At 38.0% G+C, this 22160-nt stretch overlaps 2 protein-coding genes, 1 long non-coding RNA gene and 1 pseudogene across 4 annotated transcripts; 1 reads left to right on the plus strand and 3 right to left on the minus strand.

The window, feature by feature from the left end:
* The first annotated feature begins 1640 nt into the window (after positions 1–1640).
* Positions 1641–7600, plus strand: LOC145566604 (peroxidase 57 pseudogene; annotated as a pseudogene). Its single transcript, XR_014095457.1, has 2 exons — positions 1641–1853; positions 6839–7600. The product of XR_014095457.1 is annotated as a peroxidase 57 pseudogene (transcript).
* Positions 7601–8286: 686 nt separating this feature from the next.
* On the minus strand, positions 8287–21477 carry LOC145567570 (peroxidase 44-like). The gene is made up of 2 exons (XM_081626884.1): positions 21256–21477; positions 8287–9048 (listed from the first exon to the last, which is right to left on the minus strand). The coding sequence occupies exons 1-2, from the start codon at positions 21475–21477 to the stop codon at positions 8293–8295; spliced, it is 978 nt and encodes a 325-aa protein (XP_081483010.1). The 3' UTR covers positions 8287–8292.
* LOC145568012 (uncharacterized) lies at positions 16483–18267 on the minus strand. The gene is made up of 2 exons (XM_081627458.1): positions 17263–18267; positions 16483–17139 (listed from the first exon to the last, which is right to left on the minus strand). Exons 1-2 carry the CDS (start codon positions 17851–17853, stop codon positions 16483–16485), a joined length of 1248 nt encoding a protein of 415 aa, XP_081483584.1. The 5' UTR covers positions 17854–18267.
* On the minus strand, positions 20411–21045 carry LOC145567571 (uncharacterized). The gene is made up of 2 exons (XR_014095696.1): positions 20887–21045; positions 20411–20782 (listed from the first exon to the last, which is right to left on the minus strand). It is a non-coding gene; the product is annotated as an uncharacterized LOC145567571 (long non-coding RNA).
* Positions 21478–22160: the final 683 nt, after the last annotated feature.

The following is a 22160-nucleotide window of genomic DNA, read 5'->3' on the forward strand; positions in this document are numbered from 1 at the left end:
TGTATCTAATTAATACAGAGAAATAGCCATAAATTACAAATTCACAAATTACTCATGGAAAAATTCAGAATATATGCATAATGACCCTTTTAAATGCATAAAGTGACTCTTTTAAATGCATAAAGTGACCCTTTTAACTGCAACATGTAACCCTTTTAACTGAAAAAGTGACCCTTTTAAATGCATAAAGTGACCCTTTTTAACGGCACAAAGTGACCCTTTTAACAACATAAAGTGACTTTTGTCATGCATATAAATGACACATGTCTATTACTCAAACACAATGCACAAATGCACAAACACAATGCACATATACCTGTTACTCAAACACAAATGCACAAACACAATGCACATATGCCTATTATTCTCATAGTCTAACTAAAACCTAAAACTAAAATCAGTTCCAATTAGCATTCTCTGCCTAAAACCTAACATGCAAAAATTACAAAAAACAACTTCTGAAAAATAATAATCAATTAATAAAAATTCTGAAAATTAACATGCAAATTTTGCTTAACATATAACAACACCACAACACATGTATAACAAATTTTTAACCAATTATATACAATGCACAATAAAATAAAAACAAAAATAAACAAATTAACTTCAAAATTCAAATCCAATTATCATAATCTGCATACAAAATAAGCAAAAAAGCATGTGCAAACTCTGAAAATAACATGCACTAGTAATTCGACATATAAGAACAGATTTAAAGTGAAAATTCAGTTCAAAATTTTAAAAAATTATAAAAAAATTATAAAAAAATTAAGAAAACACACCTTCAGCATCATCTGACGACTTCTTTCTAATATTCTTCTTCACCATTGCAATCAAACACTACAAAAAACGAAATTAAAAAGAAAGAAAATAAAAAAACCTAAAATCGAAGAATCAAAACAACTTAAACTAACAAAAATCTGGAAAAATTAAGTAAACGAACCTTAATTAACAACTTCGCAACTGAAAAACAAGAAGATAATCGCCATTTGAAGAGAGGTTGAACACAACAAAGAGCTCGAATGAAATCGCCACTAGAGTAAGAAAGAAGAGAGAGAAAGAAGAGAGAGAGAGAAGCTTCTGAAATAAATGAGGAAGAGAGAGAAAATAATTAGTTTTGTAAATTTTAAAAACGGAAAGCACGTGCAAACATTAAGGAAACAAAAAACGGTTTCCTTATGAAATTGGCATTCAACTCAATCCGAAACACTCCTTGCCTAAAACTTTACTTCGTATTTAGTTATAGAAAGTGAGAAATTACGAGGAGATCGAATTGCTGTAATGCATAAATGAAACACGTCCAATACGCACATGGAATTATACCAAAGCCAGCTGCAATGCATGCATAGATTTCGCCATCAACTTTTAACCAAATATCATTTTACTTCCTTTAATTTTATAAAACACTTCCATTATTGTACACTTTTATGCTAGAATCCACGTTTTATCGACTCACTCACTTATGTCTGAGTACTATATTCTACGTATCTTATTTGACTTTCAACAACCAACCGCACGCCACTATTTTAACAACTTAGCTTCCCTGCAATACTCTCCTATATATACTCTCCTTTACTGCATCACTTTGCATTATCATCTCTTAGTGATTTTGATTATAGAAATAGAAAACACTAAAAATGGAAAGTTACCACAAATATATAAGCGTTACTACATTCTTTTTCTTGTCTTTAGTTCTTCCTCTAAGTTTAGCCCTTCAAGTTGGGTTTTATAGTAAAACTTGTCCGAAGGCCGAAACTATCGTTCAACAGGCGGTACAGCAGCGGTTCGCGGCGGATAAGTCCGTTACTGCGGCTTTGCTTCGTATGCATTTTCATGATTGTTTTGTGAGGGTGAGAAATTCATTTCTTCTTAGCATATGCTTGTAATTTGTTTTGGAAAAATTGGTTTTAATAATTCCAACAAAGAGAAAATTTTCTTTAAATAATTTCAATTTATGATAATTTTGCAATAATCCCAACTTATATAGGTATTTTCCTAAAATCATCTATCCTAAGTGTTATTTTTATTGCTTTTGTATTGTTGATCCACGAATTTTTATATGTGACTGGCCACACCGTGTGGCCAACCATTACAGGGTTATTTTGTTGGTGTTATAGTGGTTACTCACTCGGTCAAAACTCGTTTAAAAGTTACTAAGTTAGTCAGGGGTTACTCGGTCGATTAGGGGTCACTAGGGGTTACTCATTTGGTTAGAGTTACTAAGTTGGTCAGGAGTTACATGGTAAGCTAAGGGTTATTCGGTTGGTTAGGGTTTTAATCAGTTAGAGGTTACTTGTCAAACAAGGGTTACTTGGTGTGCCGCATACAAAAGTTGCTGTTGTTGATCCCTTTTGGGACAATTATGTATAACAAAAATAAAATTTTGAATTATTATAAAAAGATACCTTTATAAGTTGGGATTATTCCAAAATAATAAAAAAATTGAGATTATTTAAAGACAATTGGTTAAAATTGGGATTAATAAGATCCCGTTCACTTCACCTTATTTTAGTTGAATTGAAATTATTTTTATTGAACTGAAATTATTTTTACTGAACTTAAATTATTTTTACTGAACAGAAATTATTTTTGCTAAACTTAAATTATTTTTACAGAACTGAAATTATTTTTGTTGTACTTAAATTATTTTTACTGAACTGAAATTAATTTTACTGAACTAAGATAATTTTTTCTGAACTGAAATTATTTGTACTGATAATCTACTATATTTCTTCTTTAAAGATACTGAATTTTACTGAACTAAACTTATTTTTACTGAACTGAACTTATTTTTATTGAATTAAACTTATTTTTACTGAACTTAAAATTATTTTTACTGAACATAACTTATTTCTACTGAACTGAAATTATTTTTATTGAATTAAAATTATTTTTACTGAACTTAATTACTTTTATTGAACAAAACTTATTTCTATTGAACTGAAATTATTTTTACTTATAAATATTATTTTTACTTCATATTATTTTTTTAAGGTGAAATGAATAGGTAGGGTCTAAAACCAATTTTACACATTTAGCATGAGAAGTTCACACACTTGTAAACAAAACTTTATCGTTACTCCTCTAATATTAAGGTCCTGTTCACTTCACCTTAAAATAATAATATTCAGTAAAAATAATTTCAGTTCAGTAAAAATAATTTCAATTCAATAAATTAAAATAAGTTCAGTTCTGCAAAAATAATTTCATTTCAGTAAAAATAATTTCAATTCAGTAAAAATAATTCCATTTCAGCAAAAACATACACATTTATTACATGATACTTCAAATATCCATCATAATCTTGTTTTTAAATATTAATAACTTTCTCATATAAAATCTGCTTTTTTTTTTTTTTTTTTTTTTTTTTTTTTTTTTTTTTTTTTTTTTTTGGGGAAGAGAAACATATAAAATTCATGTTGATACTTATTATTGGCGTTTTATTAGTTATGCTTGCCATTGCATGGATAAGTTTGTAATAACGTATTTTCCGCTAAACTTTTTTCTCAGTCAGTATCTAAAATTTTGCATGTACATAAACTCCCCATTTGAAGCATTATTAAAGAACGGGTCGGGAAGTATAAAATGCGGCTACAAAATTTTGATTAATGACTTTTATTGTGTGTTTGAATTGATTAATATGGAGGGAAAACGAAGGAAGAAAATGATGGTGATCATCCCTTATTAGTTGGATGTTACATGGATTTAAAAGAATCAATGCCCTCTATCTCTTTTTTAATAGATCAAATCCTTTTCGGGGGCGTTTGGTATAAATTCCGTAAATGGAATGGAATGATTTATATAAGGGAAAGGGTAATAATACACGTTACCTTTGATATATGTTTGGTTTTTTTATAAAATGAGACAAATTGAGAAATTTATGATTGAGGAGGAAAACACATTTTGTTTCCACTAGTTGAATAAGGGTAGCAATTTGGGGAATTTTGTTACCTTTTAGAAACGGTATTTGTTACTTGTAGCTCATATCAAACTAATAGAAACGGAAACACTTATTGTTTACGTTTCCTACATTACAAATTTTCATACCAAACACCCCCTTAATGTTTGAAAATATTATTTGAAAGATTAATTCAAGTTTAATTAAATCTTTTCTTTCGTCACCTTGTTCTTTTTCCTTCCTTTGTCCTTCTTTCCCTCCTTTTCCTTCTATAATAAATATAAGCACTAATTATTTTCTTCTTAAAAATGAGCTTTCCATACCAATTCAGTCTCGAATAATGTTTTTTTACACAAATAAATGCAACCTTAAATTCAAAAGTTTTAAGCAATTTATACACAAATTAAGACAATTGAAGATATTGTTTATATGGTGAGTATAGTAGGACTGTAAATAGATGTGTATGTTTGATAGAAAATGTTTGATTAAAATAAGAAAAGTAAATAAAAATGTGAAGAGATAGGAAATTTTGTGAAAAAACTACCTATCATAGTCTAAAATTTGTGAAAAACTACCTATTAAAAAAAATGTTGTAATTGACTACATAATTTTTGAAAAATATTGTAATTTACTACCTAACGCCGGATTATGAAGGAGTTTGACCAAAATTATCTGACGTTGACTAGGTCATGTGACACTTGATGACCCTTTTCTTTCCCAAATTTTCTCACAATTTTCCCACGTGATGGTCACTAAGTGTCACGTGACCATGTCAACGCCGGAAAATTTTGGTCAAACTTCATAATCCGGCGTAAGGTAGTAAATTACAACATTTTTCAAAAGTTAGGTAGTCAATTACAACATTTTTTTTAATAGGTAGTTTCTCGCAAATTCTGAATTATAATAGGTAGTTTTTCACAAAATTTCCCTTCAAATATATAATGTGAAGTAAGATACTAAGAACAATTCAAATGGTTGTAATTAGGGACTTGCTTGCAGTTTTCAAAAGTCCTTAGCTACTAGCTTGACTATTGGAGCGTGGCCAAAGCTAATTTGCTTGACAAAAAAGTTTCCAAAATTATTGAAGATTAATATTAATATATTAAAATAATTAAATTTCTAGGGCTAATTGAGAAAGTCAAGCTTATTAAATTAGCAAGCTATTAGCTAACTATTGAGGCACAAAATAGCTATAAAGAAAATTAGCTTGAAATCATATGTGGCATCACAAGCTAATTTAACAATTAGCTTACCATTAAAGTTGCTCTAAAGGGATTTGTTGAAAAAGAAATAGAGTGAGACTATTAATTAAGGGCTTTTAAAAAAGAACAAATATGAAAATATTAAATAATTATAAGAATAAATTTAACTGTATAACTACTAGAATGTGTTATATACACCCGCGTGTACGGTACACTCGAGGCAGGGCCGTGTTAATCATATTAGGGTCCCTGTTCTAAAATTAGAAATTAGGCCCTAATAAAAAGTTTAAATTTATACAAGCACAAAAACACTTTTCTATTCAATTCTTTTTTTTTTTTCTCAAACTAATTAATTTAAATAGTAAATCATATCCCACTGCAACTTCCAAGTAAAAAAAAAAAAAAAAGACATTTCTAGCGATTTTTGTAGCAAATTCATCAACAAGTCTTCATATTACACCTTCTCCAAAAAAATTATTTGGCAGACATCAATTAAAAATAAAACTACATTAATATTTAATAATTAACCAAACAATGCACCCAAAAAAAAACTAATATTAAACAATTAGTCTAATACTTCGTAATTGAAAGTGAAAAGAGGATAAAAACAAGTTAGTAAAAGGTTACCACAACTCCAATTGCCGCTGCTCACTGGCTCAGGGAAGTACCCATTATAATAATTTTCTTAATTTCCAACTTTAAAAATCACATATTGGCAATAATAGCTAAATAACTCCTACAAAATTTGCTTAAAAAAAACACTCCTAGAAAATTTGCTTAAAAAAACACTCCTAGAAAATTTGAAATTCTATACATATTAGCCTTTGATATGCGAAAATCAAGGGTTTTATTTGTGGAAAACACATAATTAATTCCTCCATTGGAAGTAATTTATGAATTGAGAAAATGTTTTTCATAACTATCGTGATTGATAGAGGAAGGCAAAAAGTTTATTTGGAAAAATGAAGATTTGGGGTAAAACAAGAAATTTAAAGACTAAAGAAGAAAGATTTTAGAATTTTTAAGCAAATTGAGATCATTCACGAGTTAATCTAGGTGCTTGATTTGTGGGAGTAATTGAAATGGGGAAGAAGAATGGAAGATAGAAAGTTATTGACTTCTCTAATTCACGCTTGAGCAGAAAGAACGGCATTTTTTTAACTTAGGGTTGGGCTCCAATTTTAAATGGGCCCTTAACAATTCGGGGCCCTGTGCTAAGGGTCTGTTTGCACAGGCCCTTAGCCGACCTTGACTCGAGGTTATTTGCTCATTAATTTTTGCTCATTTATCAAATAAGTAAAAAGTAACGAGCAAATAAACCCTGCCTCTCGAATGTACGATACATCCCAATGTATAGAACACGCTCTCACTAACTACTTATATGGTATAATAATCAAAACTATATTTCTTTCTCCTCTAAATCATTTGTGATTTTGTGATGTTTCTAATGACAAAAAATAATTATTGTAGAACATGGTATAACCTACCATAGATATTAGAACGCAAAATTTTGATTTGGTTGTTGCCTTTTACATGATGGCTTTTGTATTTCTCTTTAAAATATTTGGGTTAGTTACTGCATAACTATTTTACTATTTAGGCTAGCAAGCTAGCTCACAGTTTTGTCCACTTGTACACCTCAATACAATTATGTGATTTAATTGAAACATTTAATGATATATTTCCCATTCTCATTATATGATACATTTGCTTAACCATGTTAGTCATTTTACAGGGTTGTGATGCCTCTATATTGATAGACTCCACCTCTACCAACCAAGCTGAAAAAGCAGCAGGCCCAAACGGGTCAGTTCGCGAATTTGCACTAATCGATCAAATCAAGTCCAAACTCGAACAATCATGTCCACAAACCGTCTCTTGTGCAGATATCATAACACTAGCAACCCGAGACTCAGTTGTCCTAGCAGGGGGTCCAAAGTACAATGTCCCAACGGGTAGACGTGACGGGCTCATCTCACGTTCGAGTGAAGTCAACGTACCCGGCCCATCTTTCACCGTTTCCCAAGCCCAAAAATCGTTTAGTGACAAAGGGTTAACCCTTAATGACATGGTAGTCTTATTAGGTGCACATACTGTTGGAATCGCACATTGTAGTCTTTTTCAAGATAGGTTATCCAACTTCCAGGGAACGGGATCTCCCGATCCTACTATGAACAAAGCTTTAGTTACTAAGCTTACGGGTGTTTGTGGATCAAACCCGAACGTAGATCCTACTGCTTTTCTTGATCAAAAGACGCCTTTTGTGTTTGATAACCAATACTATAACCAGATTAAAACTAACATGGGGGTGTTACAAATTGACCAAGAGCTAGCATTGGACTCGTTAAGTTCTACGTTGGTTACTAATATGGCAGCAAATAATGTTGGGTTTGGACAAAGTTTTGCAAAAGCCATTGTTAAAATGGGGAGCATCCAAGTTCTTGAAGGGACTTCTGGAGAAATTAGACAAAATTGTAGGGTCTTTAACAAGAGCTAAATAGCCGCCATATTTATATTTGTATAAAAAATAAATGGATTTTTATATTTTTAAATTGTATAATTATTGAAATATTGTGGCGTATCTGCTCCATAAGATGTTAAGTATCATGTGAAAAAAGCTAGATACATACATCAATTCATTAAAGAATTAAGTTTAATATATGGATTGCAATAATAAAATGGTTGATTTATTTTAGATTTTCCAAGAACATTATTAGTTGATTTTTAAATTAGTCAATGATTGTACTTAGTGTTTCTGTAAACAAATTGATTGTTGGTGCAGTGGTGATTGAGACTGTACTTGATAGGAAGGACCTATGTTCGATCCTCACAACAACATTTGGGAGGGGATTGGAACCTAAGTACCTAACCACCTAGAATTGATCCCCGAACCCGAATTAGCCCAAAGAGTGAACCAGGTGGAACACAGAGTGTTAATATGGAGCACATTATTACGCAAAAAGCGACAATCAAATAAGGCAAAAATGTTTGTATGTGCATTAATTTATCGGACTACATTGTTTCTTTAAAATCTTTCAATATTTTAATTCAGACAGTATTAAAGAAACACATAGAGTAATAAGTTGATCACAAGTCTTCAATTGAAACAAATTATTTGAATTATTACACTTGAAGGTGGTGAATAAAGATGGGCCTCTCACATTTTTAATAAGATGGCCTTACATTAGTTTAATAATTCATTCTCCTACAATTTTCCCTAATTTCGCCAGCATTTCCTTGTTGAATGCTTCCCATTTTTACAATGGCTTGTACAAAGCTTTGTCTAAAATTATTGTTATTGGCGGCTAGGTTTGAGACCAATTTGGCACTTAAAGAGTCGAGTGCTAGCTCTTGGTCAATTTGCAATATCCCTCGATTTTTTCTAATTTGGTTGTAGTACTCGTTATCAAAAACAAACGACGTGTTTTGGTCAAGGAAAGTACTAGGATTTACGTTTGGATTAGAACCACAAAGTCCGCTAAACTTTTTAACCAATGTCTTGTCCATGGTACGATCAGGTGCACCTGTTCCTTGAAAGTTGGATAACCTATCCTTAAAGAAATTGCAATGGGCTACTCCTATAGTATGACCAGCACCCAATAAAACCACCATGTCATTAAGGGTTAGCCCACGAGCACTAAATGATTGTTGGGCTTGCGAAACGGTGAATCTTGGACCAGGAAGATTTACTTCACTAGCCTTTGATATGAGCCCGTCATGCCTACCTGTTGCTACGTTGTAGTTAGGACCTCCAGCTAAGTAAACTGCATCGCGAGTAGCCAGTGTTATGATATCGGCACAAGAAACCTTTTGAGGGCATGCTTTTTCTAGAGCGGCCTTGATTTTGTCAATGAGTTCATACCCTCTAACTGATCCATTCGCTCCTGCATCTTTCTCTGCTTGGTTATCGCTTGTTGAGTCAATTAATATTGATGCATCGCAGCCCTACATATACAGTTATATAATAAATTAATGAATTTATCTTTTAATTATTTGTATACACAAGTATTTAATATGATTGATAGTCCAATATAAACTTGAAGGATTTTTTTTTTTTTTTTTTTTTTTTTTTTTTTGAAAATTAATCCAATCTCTTGAAACTGGGAGAGAATCTCTACTCAATTGAGCTATCCCTCAACTTGAAGGATTATTGTGAAATCAAACATATTAGTGTAATAACACAAAGGCACACATATTACATATATATATGCACAAAATATACGTGGTAAATATGTACGAGTTATAAAAAGTTACATGTTTAGTAAAAAATTTAAAAATGCATATTATGTTTAGATAGTGTGGACAACATATCTTTCTCATATTATCATATTAAAACTTTGATCATTTGATTTTGTTTATATGTATTCAGATACTGTATGGGATGATATCTGGCATGACCGATATCTTATGAAAACATGATCAGGTTTTAGTAATCATGGAGAAGATGCTGATATGTCACAGATTGAAGACATGTCGGCCCACCGAAATGTAACACGTGGCAACAGAAGCTCGACACTTGGCGCAAAAGGCTCTGCATGGATGAGAGCCACCTGTCAAGATAAACCATTATAAATAGTAGGTAAGACCTCATTAATGAGGACATTAATTACACTCTTTATCTCTCTAATCTCTCTCTACTTTCTCTCTCTCTTACTTTCTTTTTCTTAAACACCTTTCTGACTTTATCATCGGAGTGGTTATCCCCGGATCACCCCGGGGTTAGCTAACTTCTTCTCATTGTGTAGGTTCTCAGCTTGCCGATAGGAGTATCAGGATCTCAAGTCCAAGTTCTCTGTGGAGTCGGGATCAGACAGAAACAATTTGGCGCTAGAAGGAGGGGAGCAGTTGATCACTTCTATCGCCTAAGAACCTCACACAAAAATAAAACACGTGTATAACAACAACAATCATGACTGGAAACAATGGAACACCAGTAGGACAACCCCAGGTGGAGATAGTAGATGAAACCCATACCCTAGAGGATAACCAGTTCCATATGCCGATAACTCCCCCAGCAGGAGGAGGGGAGGCAGAGGATCCTATGGCAGCATTCACCCCGGATGAGTTGGAAACGGCTGCCAGGGTGATGAGTGCAATGAGTAGGAAAAGGAAGGAAGTAGAGGCAGCACGAGCTGAAAGAGAAGCTGCTCAGGCAGAAAGAGGAGTATTGCACCGAAACCAAGAAGAACAGTATAATCAGTTGGAGAACCCGTCAAGGAGGCCCCGACATGAGTCGCCGGTAAGGACGCATACAACATTACGGCAGGATGAACAATCCTCGAGCCGTGCTATGAGCACCAGAACTCAGCAACAAAGGAGTTCGCAAGTGGAAGGGCAAGCAGTGCGCACGGTGGTGCAGTTAAGGGCATCCCCGTTTGCCCAGCACATCTTGGATCAACCAATGGAGAAGGTGAAAATGCCGACTTGTAGGTATGATGGAAGAGGGGATCCAGCAAGATTCATAACGTCCTATGAGGGACACATGATGCTATACACAAACTCGGATGCAGTTTGGTGCAAGGTATTTCCGACAACTCTGATTGGGGCTGCAGCCGATTGGTTCAACAACCTTGAAATTGGGTCAGTAGACAGCTTTGAAAGACTGACTGAGATGTTTGTAGGGCAATATGTCAGTAATAGTGTAAGGCAGAGAACTTCTGGAGAATTGATGGCTGTAGAGCAGAAACCGGATGAATCTTTGAGGGATTATATCAGGAGATTTAATAATGAGGCAAACACAATTCCGAGGTTGCAACAGGAGATAGCCGTGATGGCTTTGATGAATGGGTTGGTTGATTCGGATTTCAAAAGATATCTAACAAGAAAAAGCCTGCCGACATTGGCAGCGGCGTTCAGTAAAGCCCATGATTACATAAAAAGTGAAGAGCTGATGAAAACAAGTAGTAGACATGTGGCAGCTGGAAAGGGACCAAGTCAGTATGAAGGGACTTCATCTGGAGGAAACAGGTCAAGAGCTCCTGCCCCAGGAAGGGGAGGAGGAAGTCGGCAAGATACCAGGCCGACAAGACTCCCAATGAGATACAGCACCTACACTCCCCTGAATGCACCAAGGGCCGCAATCTACTCAGTGAATCAGAATAGAGAAGATTGGTCAAGGCCGACTCCGATGAAGGCGAAGTCTAGAGATGTAAAGAAGTATTGTATGTTTCATAGGGATGTGGGACATTACACAGAGGAATGTACTCAGTTGAAGGATAATATTGAGGAGTTGATTAGAAAAGGGCACTTAGCACAGTATCGGTTGAATACTGGTAGAAATCAACAACCAGCGCAAATAGCTGAGAGGCAACAAATAGAAGCGAGGCCCGAAAGGACTCAAGGGAGGATAGTCCGACAAGGGGACACGGGAATGCCGCCGTTATCTACTGGAAGAGTAGATGTGATAACGGGCGGGCCGATTCATGGGGGAACGATTAGTGGAGCAAAGAAACATTTGGCGGAGCACCGACATCTGGTGTGTGCTCTAGATATAGACAATCGTCCTCGGCCGGCATCAATACCGCAAGTTGTATTTACAGAAGAGGATGCACGAGGTGTAGTATTCCCGCATGACGATCCGTTAGTCCTGATAACCAGGATAAATGGTGCTGATGTCAAAAGAGTACTAGTAGATGGGGGTAGCTCGGCAAATGTCCTGTTCATTCAAGCCTTTAAAGAGATGAATATCGGAAGACAATACTTGAAGCCGGTATCATATCCCGTAATTGGTTTTAATGGGTCGACAGTGAGGCCAGAGGGGAGTATTGTGTTGCCTGTAAGGATGGGTGATGGGCCACAAGCAAGGGATGTGATGGCAGAATTTTTAGTGGTGGATGTCAAGTCGGCTTATAATGCAATTATCGGCAGACCGATAATTCATGACATGCAGGCTGTGGTATCAACATACCATTTGGCTATAGCCTATGTGTCAAACCTGGGAGCCGTGGAAAAGGTGTATGGAGGCCAGGTTATGTCAAAAGCCTGTTATGTAACAGCGTTGAAGAACCCAGTTGGAAGTACTGCAGTTCCATGTAACCCAGCAAAGGAGAGTGAGCCGACAGTACAAGATCTGGCCATGAAAAACTTCGATGCAAGGCCCGAAGAAACACCAAGGCCGTTGCCAGGAGGAGAAACCATCCAAGTTGAGTTACAGCCAGGCAACCCCAGTAGAACAGTGAAAGTTGGGGCTGATATGGATGTGGAGACTAGGTGCAATCTGATAAGTTTATTGCGCGAGAACGCTGATGTCTTTGCGTTCTCGGCCAGTGAGATGCCAGGAATACATCCTGAGGTAATGGAACATAAGCTGAATGTTGACAGAAAATTCAGGCCGATAAGGCAGAAGAAGCGCAACTTCTCGACTGAGAAAATAGAGGCGATCCAGGCCGAGGTGAATAAGCTCTTGGCGGCAGGGTTTATAGAGCCCTGCACGTATCCAGAATGGTTGGCAAATGTAGTTATGGTGAGAAAGCCGACAGGGAAATGGCGGATGTGCGTAGATTTTACAGACTTGAATAAAGCTTGCCCAAAAGATTGCTATCCGCTACCTCGGATTGATAGACTGGTTGATTCAACCTCCGGTCATGCAATGCTTAGTTTTCTAGACGCTTTTTCAGGGTATCATCAGGTCAGCATGCATAGAGCCGACAGGAATAAAACGGCCTTCATAACGGATGCAGGTGTGTATTGTTATAAGGCAATGCCGTTCGGACTGAAAAATGCTGGGGCAACTTATCAGAAGTTGGTAGATAAGATTTTTGAGAAACAGAAAGGGCGGAATGTTGAGGTATATGTAGATGATACGATAGTTAAGAGCAAGAGCACAGAAGACCATGTAGCCGATTTGAAGGAAACATTTGAAACCTTGAGAAAGTATCAAATGAAGCTGAATCCGGAGAAGTGTGTTTTTGGAGTGAGATCAGGGAAGTTTCTGGGCTTTATGGTCAGTGAACGAGGGATAGATGCGAATCCAGATAAGGTGAATGCAGTGCTTCAAATGAAACAACCACAAACCATTCGTGATATACAGAGGTTAACGGGCAGGATGGCAGGGTTAACCAGATTCATCAGCAAATCAGCTGATAAGGCTCTTCCGTTTTTTATGGTGCTGAGAAAGAATAAGGCGTTTGAGTGGGGAAAAGAACAAAGTGATGCCTTGGAAGTAGTGAGGAATCATCTCAAATCTCTTCCCACAATTGCCAGGCCTGAGAAGGGAGAAGTATTGCAGTTATACATCTCGGCGTCACCAAAAACGGTAGCAGCCGTTTTGTTGGTTGAAAGGAAGAGACGTCAACAACCGATTTACTTTGTCAGCCATGTTCTGAATGCGGCAGAACGAAGATATCCAGTTATAGAGAAGATGGCTTTATCTGTATTAATAGCGGCCAGGAAGTTAAGACCTTACTTTGACGCACATCCGATAGAAGTCCTCACCAACCATCCCTTGGAGAAATCATTGCGAAAAATGGATACGTCTGGAAGGTTACTTGCATGGGCAGTAGAGTTGTCGGAGTATGAGATAAGTTACAAGCCTAGAACATCAATTAAGGCTCAAGCACTATCAGATTTCATTGTAGAAACCACATACACAGATGAAGAAGAAGAGTTGGGGACGTGGCAGGTATCCGTTGATGGGTCAGCCACAGCAACGGGGGCAGGCGCTGGAATTGTGATAACGGCCCCAGACGGAAAAATATTTGAATACGCCATGAAATTCAAGTTCAAGGCAACAAATAATGAGGCCGAGTACGAAGCTGCAGTGGCTGGAATGCAGCTATCGATAGCGGCAGAGGCAAAACGGCTAGTTCTGACAACTGACTCACAGCTGGTGTCAAGCCAGTTCAGTGGGGAATATGAAACTCGAGAGCCGGCAATGGTGAAGTATTTGGAGAAAATGAAGCAGTTAGCGGCTCAGCTGCAATACTTTGAGATTAAATTGGTTCCCAGATTGAAAAATGCTCAAGCAGACGCACTGGCAAGATTGGCAAGTTCAAGTTTTAATGACTTGGAGAGAACAGTAATGGTTGAGATACTCAGGCAGAGAAGCATAGATGAGATACCGGCAACTGTCTGTTCTGTTGAGATAGGGGATCAGTGGTATGATAAAATACTGGCATACATTGTTCATGGTGTAGGGCCGACAGACAAGGGGGAGTTAAAGAAGTTACAGAAGGATAGTGTGTGGTTTGTTATGTATCAAGGCCAGTTATATAAAAGAGGGTTTTCACTGCCGTTACAGAGATGCATAACAGGATCTGAATCGGTAAAGTTAATGGAAGAATTGCATGAAGGAAGTTGTGGAAATCATCTTGGGGCAAGAGCCCTGTCCAGAGAAGCTATGAGAAGGGGATACTATTGGCCGACAATGAACGCCGATGCTTTGGCTTATGTTAGAAAATGTGAGAAGTGCCAAAAGTATGCCCCAGTTATCAACCTCCCCCCAAATGACCTTACGCCGATATTAAACCCAGTTCCATTTGCCCAGTGGGGAATGGATATAGTAGGGCCGTTCCCATCAGCCACAGGAGGCAGAAAATATCTGATAGTAGGAATTGACTACTTCACAAAGTGGATAGAAGCAGAGCCGGTAGCAAAGATCACGGCAGCAGAAGTGAAGAAGTTTATATGGAAAAATATCTTTACAAGGTTTGGGTTGCCGATGGCGATGGTTTTTGATCATGGAACTCAATTTGATTGCAAGCCAGTCAAAGATCTTCTGATGATGTATAAAGTGAAGTTTGCATATGCAGCAGTATGCCATCCACAATCAAACGGCCAGGCAGAAGCAGCAAACAAGCAGATCATAACGGCCATAAAGAAGAAAATCGAAGATGCAAAGGGTTTGTGGGCAGATTTGATACCGGAGATATTGTGGGCAAATAGGACAACAATAAGAGAGGCCACAGGAGAGTCACCATATAACCTGGTTTTTGGGACAGAAGCAGTCATACCGGCAGAAGTTGGACTGCCGACATTCAGAGTTCAGCATTACTGTGAAGATCAAAATGATTTACTCCTACGACAACAACTGGATTTCTTGCCAGAACTAAGAGAAAAAGCAGCCGTTAAGTCAGCTGCATTCAAGGAAAGAATGTCTAGGGCATATAATAGAAGGGTATCCCATCGGCCGTTACAGATAGGGGATCTGGTGCTACGAAGAACCGCCGCAACCGGTAAGGGAAATGAAGACGGGAAACTGACTGCAAACTGGGAAGGACCTTATCGGATTAAAGCTATCATCGTCCAAGGGTCATTCTACTTGGAAACTTTGGATGGGACTCCTCTAAAGAATGTATGGAATTCAGCTGTATTGAAAAAATACTATGTGTAGAGAATAAACCTCACTTTTTGAAGCTGATATCGGACAAAGATATCGGTGATGAATGAAGAAGTATTCAGACAATGTGCATTTCAATAGGCATCCTCCATTTAACAAAACATCGTTAAATGGGACGGACAGCTCAAAACCGCTTCCATGCAGTTAACAGTTGTACAACCTGATCAGTTGTATACGTTAACTCATGAGGTTGCTGGTTCAAAGTATAAATACCGGCCAAATCAATTCGAGTATATGCCGACATGAGGCATAGCTCAGAATGTGATCGCCGAGAGGGTACCTAACTGACTGTAATATCAAAGCAGTGGGTGACCGTTGTTATAATCTGAACCACCAACAGCCGGTTACGAATCAGTATACATAGCTCCGAGAAGAACTATGTATACTAAGGGGGGCAAGGAGTACCATAATGATATATTATGTTGCTTGCATGATGATATGTTATTTGGATATGTTATTTGGATATATTATATGCTATTGGAGGTTGTATGGTATGTTGCTTGCATGATGATATGTTATTTGAAGAATATTTAAAATTTCAAAAAATGTTTAAAGTTTTCAGTACAATAATGGTATCCATAGTATGTCGGCACCTTTTAAAATGCAGTCTTGATAAAGTGTCCACCAAGGATGAAGTTTCGAAGTCTGGTATCTACAGAGGCCGACATTCTTTAGAGAGCTTTCAGTGGCAGATTTCAAGCAAACTACCAAGTAAGTTTTATTTTTTACAAGTTCTTCTCTATATATATGCTTAATTTGCAAGATTATGCAGTTATCATACTGGAATAATTGTAAACAAGTTAGAAAATAGCAGATAGAGAGCAATACAGTTATAGCGAAAAGTGTACAAATTTATACACAGTTAATACATAATAGATAAAAATAACAATCGACAGGCATCACCACAAAAAAAGGGTATATGCCGATAAAACAGCACTGTCAAAAGAAATGTCCATACATACAAAAAACAAGTAAAGTTATAGCTGATAAGGCCCAATGATACAAGACCCACAAGAAGATGTCGGTGATGACTGCCCGCCCCTTCAAGATTGACCGTTTTCAGGCACCGGGGAGTCCAGAATACTGGGGTTGCTGGGGCCGTCATCAGCAGTTGGCGCCAAGTTATATAAGTCTTCTTCGGAGAATTGCTGCGCCTCAAAGCCGGAAGGAATCTTATAGGCTTCCTCGCTGAAAGCCTTCTCAACTTTTGCCCAATCATCCTTCTTCCAACCGGCGGCGTGGGCAATACACCTCTGAGCAGCAGTCCAACCCCCATCGAAACGGTCCTGGAGTTTGGAGCAGAACTCATCGGACGCTAGATAACGGCCAACCGCACGCTGACGAATACCAGGTTTGTCAGCCTCCATTTTTTGAACCTTCTCTTCAAGGCTCTTAATTTTGGTTTTGGCATCTTCGAGGTTCTTCTCGACGGAAGGAAGACGTTGGATGGCTTCATCTTTTTTGGCAATTTGAGTCTTCAGACTCTGCACTTCCGACTCTAACCCAGCAACTTTCTCAGCCTTGATCTTCAAGGCCGACATCTCCTTGTCGTCATTTTCTTTTATCTTCCTCAGATCACTGAGGGCCTTTTCAGCATTCTTGATGGCCTCCTGCATGGCGCTTTCGTTGGCAGATGCTTGATGATGTTTTTCCTGGTAATAGCGGTACATCTCAACCAATTCTGTGCCAGACATGACGGCCTGTACGATACATACAAAAAAAAAAAAAAAAACCGATATCAGTACTTGAAATATATATATAGAAATACCAATAGTAATAAGAGATAAAGACGATAAGTATATACGCGTAAGTAATACACTAACCTTCATCAAATTATGCATATGAGACGCAGCAAGGGGGCCGATTGGACCAGCGGGTCTGTCCATTGGCAGCGTCAGGTTACTCAGCAGCCGGTAACCGAGATTCCCACCTTGCATAGGGTCGTCGGTTATCATGGATTCATTCCGGCCGACATCCATGGCTGGTTGCCAGCGGTCGCCGGAATGGCCAGGAGGGACAGAAAACCCCCTTAAAACTTCCTCTGGAAACCGTCCAGACACTCGTTCGATCCACTGATTGGATCGATAAGTCAAGGCCGGAATGCTGGAGTCCGACCCAACTGTCATAGGAGCGATTACGGTTGTAACCTGAGGCTGAGGGGGAGACTCGGCAGAGGTGAGATCTTCAATCTCAATACCCTGAATGACCTTCTTCACAATGGCCTCGGGGCTTTTAACTTGGCTGGCAGTCGGGGTCTTCTCAGGAACCGACTGCTCTTTATTTTTCTCGGGCGCCGGTTGATCCCTTCTCTTCTCGGCACGCCCTTCAGGTTGCCGAGGGCTTGAGATCACGATCCCACCCCGCCGATTGGCAAGAGGTGTAAGTTTTCTTTTCTTAGCATTCTCATCGGCCATGATCTCAGCTCTTCTTTTAGCACTGATGGCTGGAGCGCGACCGCAAACAGTAGCAAGGGTGTCGTACGGATCGCAAGCTTTGGGACACCGCCTGATAACCCTAGTCCCGTCAGCAGATAGGCCGAGTAGCCTATTATCCAACTTATCGGTACCTAGAAAAAGAAATAAAAAAAAATCGGTAAAATGCAAAAAAAAAAGGAGAGAGATACAAATGACAATAAAGAAAGGACGAGGAAAGTAGCATGTAAGCTATGCCGTCTTCGTCATAGAAATAAGAGAGTGCATAGGAGTAAAAGGAAAAGTAAGTTATACCATGCTGGTCAGTCCAACAGAGACCGACGCGTGATAGCGGCGCGTTGCCCAGAATGTAACTCACATTCGGCACCCACACCGCAGGAATGAGACGGACTTTGCCGTCACCTTCGTCGAATTCGGAAACGTCAAAATGGTTGACGGCCCTCTCTTCATGTTTCCCGAGATCTCTCTCGGGGATTGAGTCAAAATGAGGATGAGGCTTGAAAAAAGTCCTTCTCAAGGGATAATCATCTGGAACAGACATGAAGAAAAACTTGTCCTTCCAGTTTTTGCAGCTAGAAAGTTTTGGATGGACGGTATATTTGTGAGGTTGAGTGTACAAAGACCACCACCCATCAGACTGTCCATCTCTCTTCAGGGTAATTAGCCGCCGAAATACATTAAGGGTCAAAGGGTAGTTCCGATAAAGCATAACCCAAACTGTGGCAATAACGGCACGAATAGTTTGAGGGGTTAGCTGAACTAAGCAAACGTTCCAGGCCTTCAAAATTTTGGCTACAAATGGGTGTAGGGGAAAACGGAGACCGAAGTCTAGATGTCTCAGATAAACGGCCACGGACCCGGCTGGGCAATCCAATACTGAAGCACCAGATGGAGGAAGAGACAACTCATAGCCGTCAGGAAGATTAAAAAACCTCTTCGCACGACGGCAGTAATCTTTTGTAATTGCCGTTTTCCTAAAAGCTTCACTTATTGTTTCCTTCGCAACTTTTCCATCGTTGGCAAGGACTATGGGTTGTCGGAATTCAGCCCTGTCAGTCTCGGAATTGTATCCTTCGTCCAAACTCTCCTCTTGGATAACCTCAGCCGTTAAATCAACAATGTTATCCCTACTCTCGTTATTTACACTATCTTCCTGAGCTTCGTCATCTCCTAAAACTGAGTTGACGGCAGAATCATGCACAGGAGATACCTGACCTTCCTGGGGGTTTGGTGGGATGTCGTCCCCAAGTTCTTCTGAAGAAGAACTTATAACCTGACCTTGACCAGGTCTTTTACTAGATTCCGCCACCTTAGCGGCCTCAGCTGCCTTAGCTGCTTTGGCAGCCTCGGCGGCTTCACGAGCAGCAACTTCAGGCTGATAACTGGTACTCCTTACCCTTGGCATAGTGTTAATACCTATATTGCCAACGTTAGTGCCGTATTGGTTAAAATAGCGTCTCCCAGTAAAGTTGCGTAAGTGATAACGGACACTAACAGGCTCAACGTCAAGAATTTCAGTATCGGCAGGAATATCAGGGTTAAAGGGGTGAAAGGCACTTTCACGGTGAGCAATAGTCCTATGTATCATAAAAGCACGTTTTTCTTCTTCAGAAGTTAACGTCTCAAAGGGATAGTCGATATTGTCAGAAAGGGAAGATGAATTGCCCCTATTACTACCAGTTTCTTTACCTAAAGACTGCCTAATTAAACGACGCCTAGCAGTACTAAGGTTAGGAAAGTTCTCTTCAACACTATCCTCAGACATTTAATTGAATATAAGCACATAAAACAGCATAAAAATCAAGGGTTAGGGTACGAAAATACCTTCGAAGAAAATCGCAAAAAGAAGGAACGCCTTTTACAGATGAAAGCGACGAAGAAAGAGAAGGAACGCCCGACGAGACGAAATGCACAAACTAAGCGCAAGATTGATAAGAATTTCTTTCGGGAGAAAATTAAGAAGGAGAAGAGGTGTGAAATGGTAAAAATGGTGGATTTTTGATCTAAAAAGGAAAAACTGAATCGCCAATTGAAATGAAAGGCGGTTCAGGAATCCTACGGCTGTTAATTAACAAGCCCTTTCAAAAAGCAACGGCAGGATTTGTGACACGTGTAAATATTTTCCCGCCTAAAAAAAAAATTAGTAAAATATATTTTTAGGAACGGTTACACTTCAATTTTATTGCAAGTAGACCTTGTCTGCTATCAGCACACAAGGTCACTTGGGGGGGAAAACGGAGTTTTTCGCTCCCAGATAGTTTACAGCAAGTAGACCTTGTCTGCTACCAGCACACAAGGTCACTTGGGGGGGAAAACGGAGTTTTTCGCTCCCAGATAGTTTACAGAAAGTAGACCTTGTCTGCTATCAGCACACAAGGTCACTTGGGGGGGAAATGGAGTTTATACAAGTATAAAACTTCTCAGCAAAAGAACATAGAGCTTAAATATAGACCTACAATACATATGTGCAAGCTAATTTATCTGAATATAAATCAAGCAAGCAAGTAAGATGAATTGTGACGAAGCCAAGACAACAACATCAGTAGTAAAACTTTGTTAACAAGTGGTGCTTGACAGAGTACAAGAAACGTTGCTACAGTAGAATTTACACCACAAGGAAAACTCTAAAGAATGAGATGTGGAACCCAAAGTTTGTTTCGTCGGAATCAGCTTGTTATTGGTATAAACTGAGCACGACGATGAGTAATCATACGTCCTCACTTGGGGGGCTAATTGTATGGGATGATATCTGGCATGACCGATATCTTATGAAAACATGATCAGGTTTTAGTAATCATGGAGAAGATGCTGATATGTCACAGATTGAAGACATGTCGGCCCACCGAAATGTAACACGTGGCAACAGAAGCTCGACACTTGGCGCAAAAGGCTCTGCATGGATGAGAGCCACCTGTCAAGATAAACCATTATAAATAGTAGGTAAGACCTCATTAATGAGGACATTAATTACACTCTTTATCTCTCTAATCTCTCTCTACTTTCTCTCTCTCTTACTTTCTTTTTCTTAAACACCTTTCTGACTTTATCATCGGAGTGGTTATCCCCGGATCACCCCGGGGTTAGCTAACTTCTTCTCATTGTGTAGGTTCTCAGCTTGCCGATAGGAGTATCAGGATCTCAAGTCCAAGTTCTCTGTGGAGTCGGGATCAGACAGAAACAGATACTCCCTCCATTCTTTTTAACTTTCATACTTTTTTTGGTGTTTAGAGAGCCACAAGGGCAGGTGATGAAAATCGATCACAAGATCTTCTGAAATCGAAAGGGACGATCTAACCAATTGAGCTATCCCTCACTTTCTTTTAACTTTCATACAATAGAAAAATGAAAATAAAAAGTAAAACACCCTTACAAAAATAAACTTACCCTAACAAAACAATCATGAAAATGCATACGTAACAAGGCAGCAGGGACTGATCGATCAGCCTTGTATTGCTGCTGAACTACTTGTCGAACAATATTTTCAGCATTAGGACAAGATTTAGTATAGAAACCAACTTGAAGAGCTGAACTCAAAGATATAGCAAAGCATAAGAACAAGGAAATAATGCATGAAATGATAGTCAAATGCTTATGAAAGCTTGCCATTTTGATTGTGCTACTACAAGTACTAGTTAATTGTTATATGATGCAATGCTTTTTTTGTTTTGAGTGTACAAAATTGAAAACGTAGAGGTGGTTATTTATATGTTTTGAGGCACCAAATAAGATGGGAGACTAAATGAAAGTCAATAGACAGGGTGGGTAGTACAATTGATTGATAGACATGCACAATATGTTATTTTAAATGTGTTTGGTAGTAAAGAATCTTTCCAATCTACATTATCTTAATCTAAAATTTGTAATCTTTTGTATTCCGTTTGTATCTTAATAAGTGATGAATTACTTTCTAAAAATAAATAAATCTGAATACTTGCATCACTTTCTTTCTTATATAGAAATATTTTATTTTATTTTATTATTTCTCTGTTACCTTTAAGGGAAAATCTCTGTTAAATTTAAAGAGACAAAAATCTGTAATTTGTAACAGTTAGTCTCTTGAAACAGAGAGACCTGTTATTTAATTAAAGGGTCTCTTATTTAAGATCTATTTGAGCATTTTTTTCTAGTAGTGAATGATGTGTTCATTATATATATATATTTATCCCCGTCCCTTGGTCGTAATTAGTAGTGTTTTTGGCTCCTACGAGCCACTTTTATTACTGATTTGTGTTTTCCAGTGCTTTGGTAGTTTTGCTTGAGTTTTGTAGAATTTGCGTACTTGGAGCAAT

The sequence above is a fragment of the Chenopodium album genome, chromosome 11 (assembly GCF_948465745.1).
Source record: "Chenopodium album chromosome 11, dcCheAlbu1.1, whole genome shotgun sequence".
In the NCBI taxonomy this organism is placed as follows: domain Eukaryota; kingdom Viridiplantae; phylum Streptophyta; class Magnoliopsida; order Caryophyllales; family Amaranthaceae; genus Chenopodium; species Chenopodium album.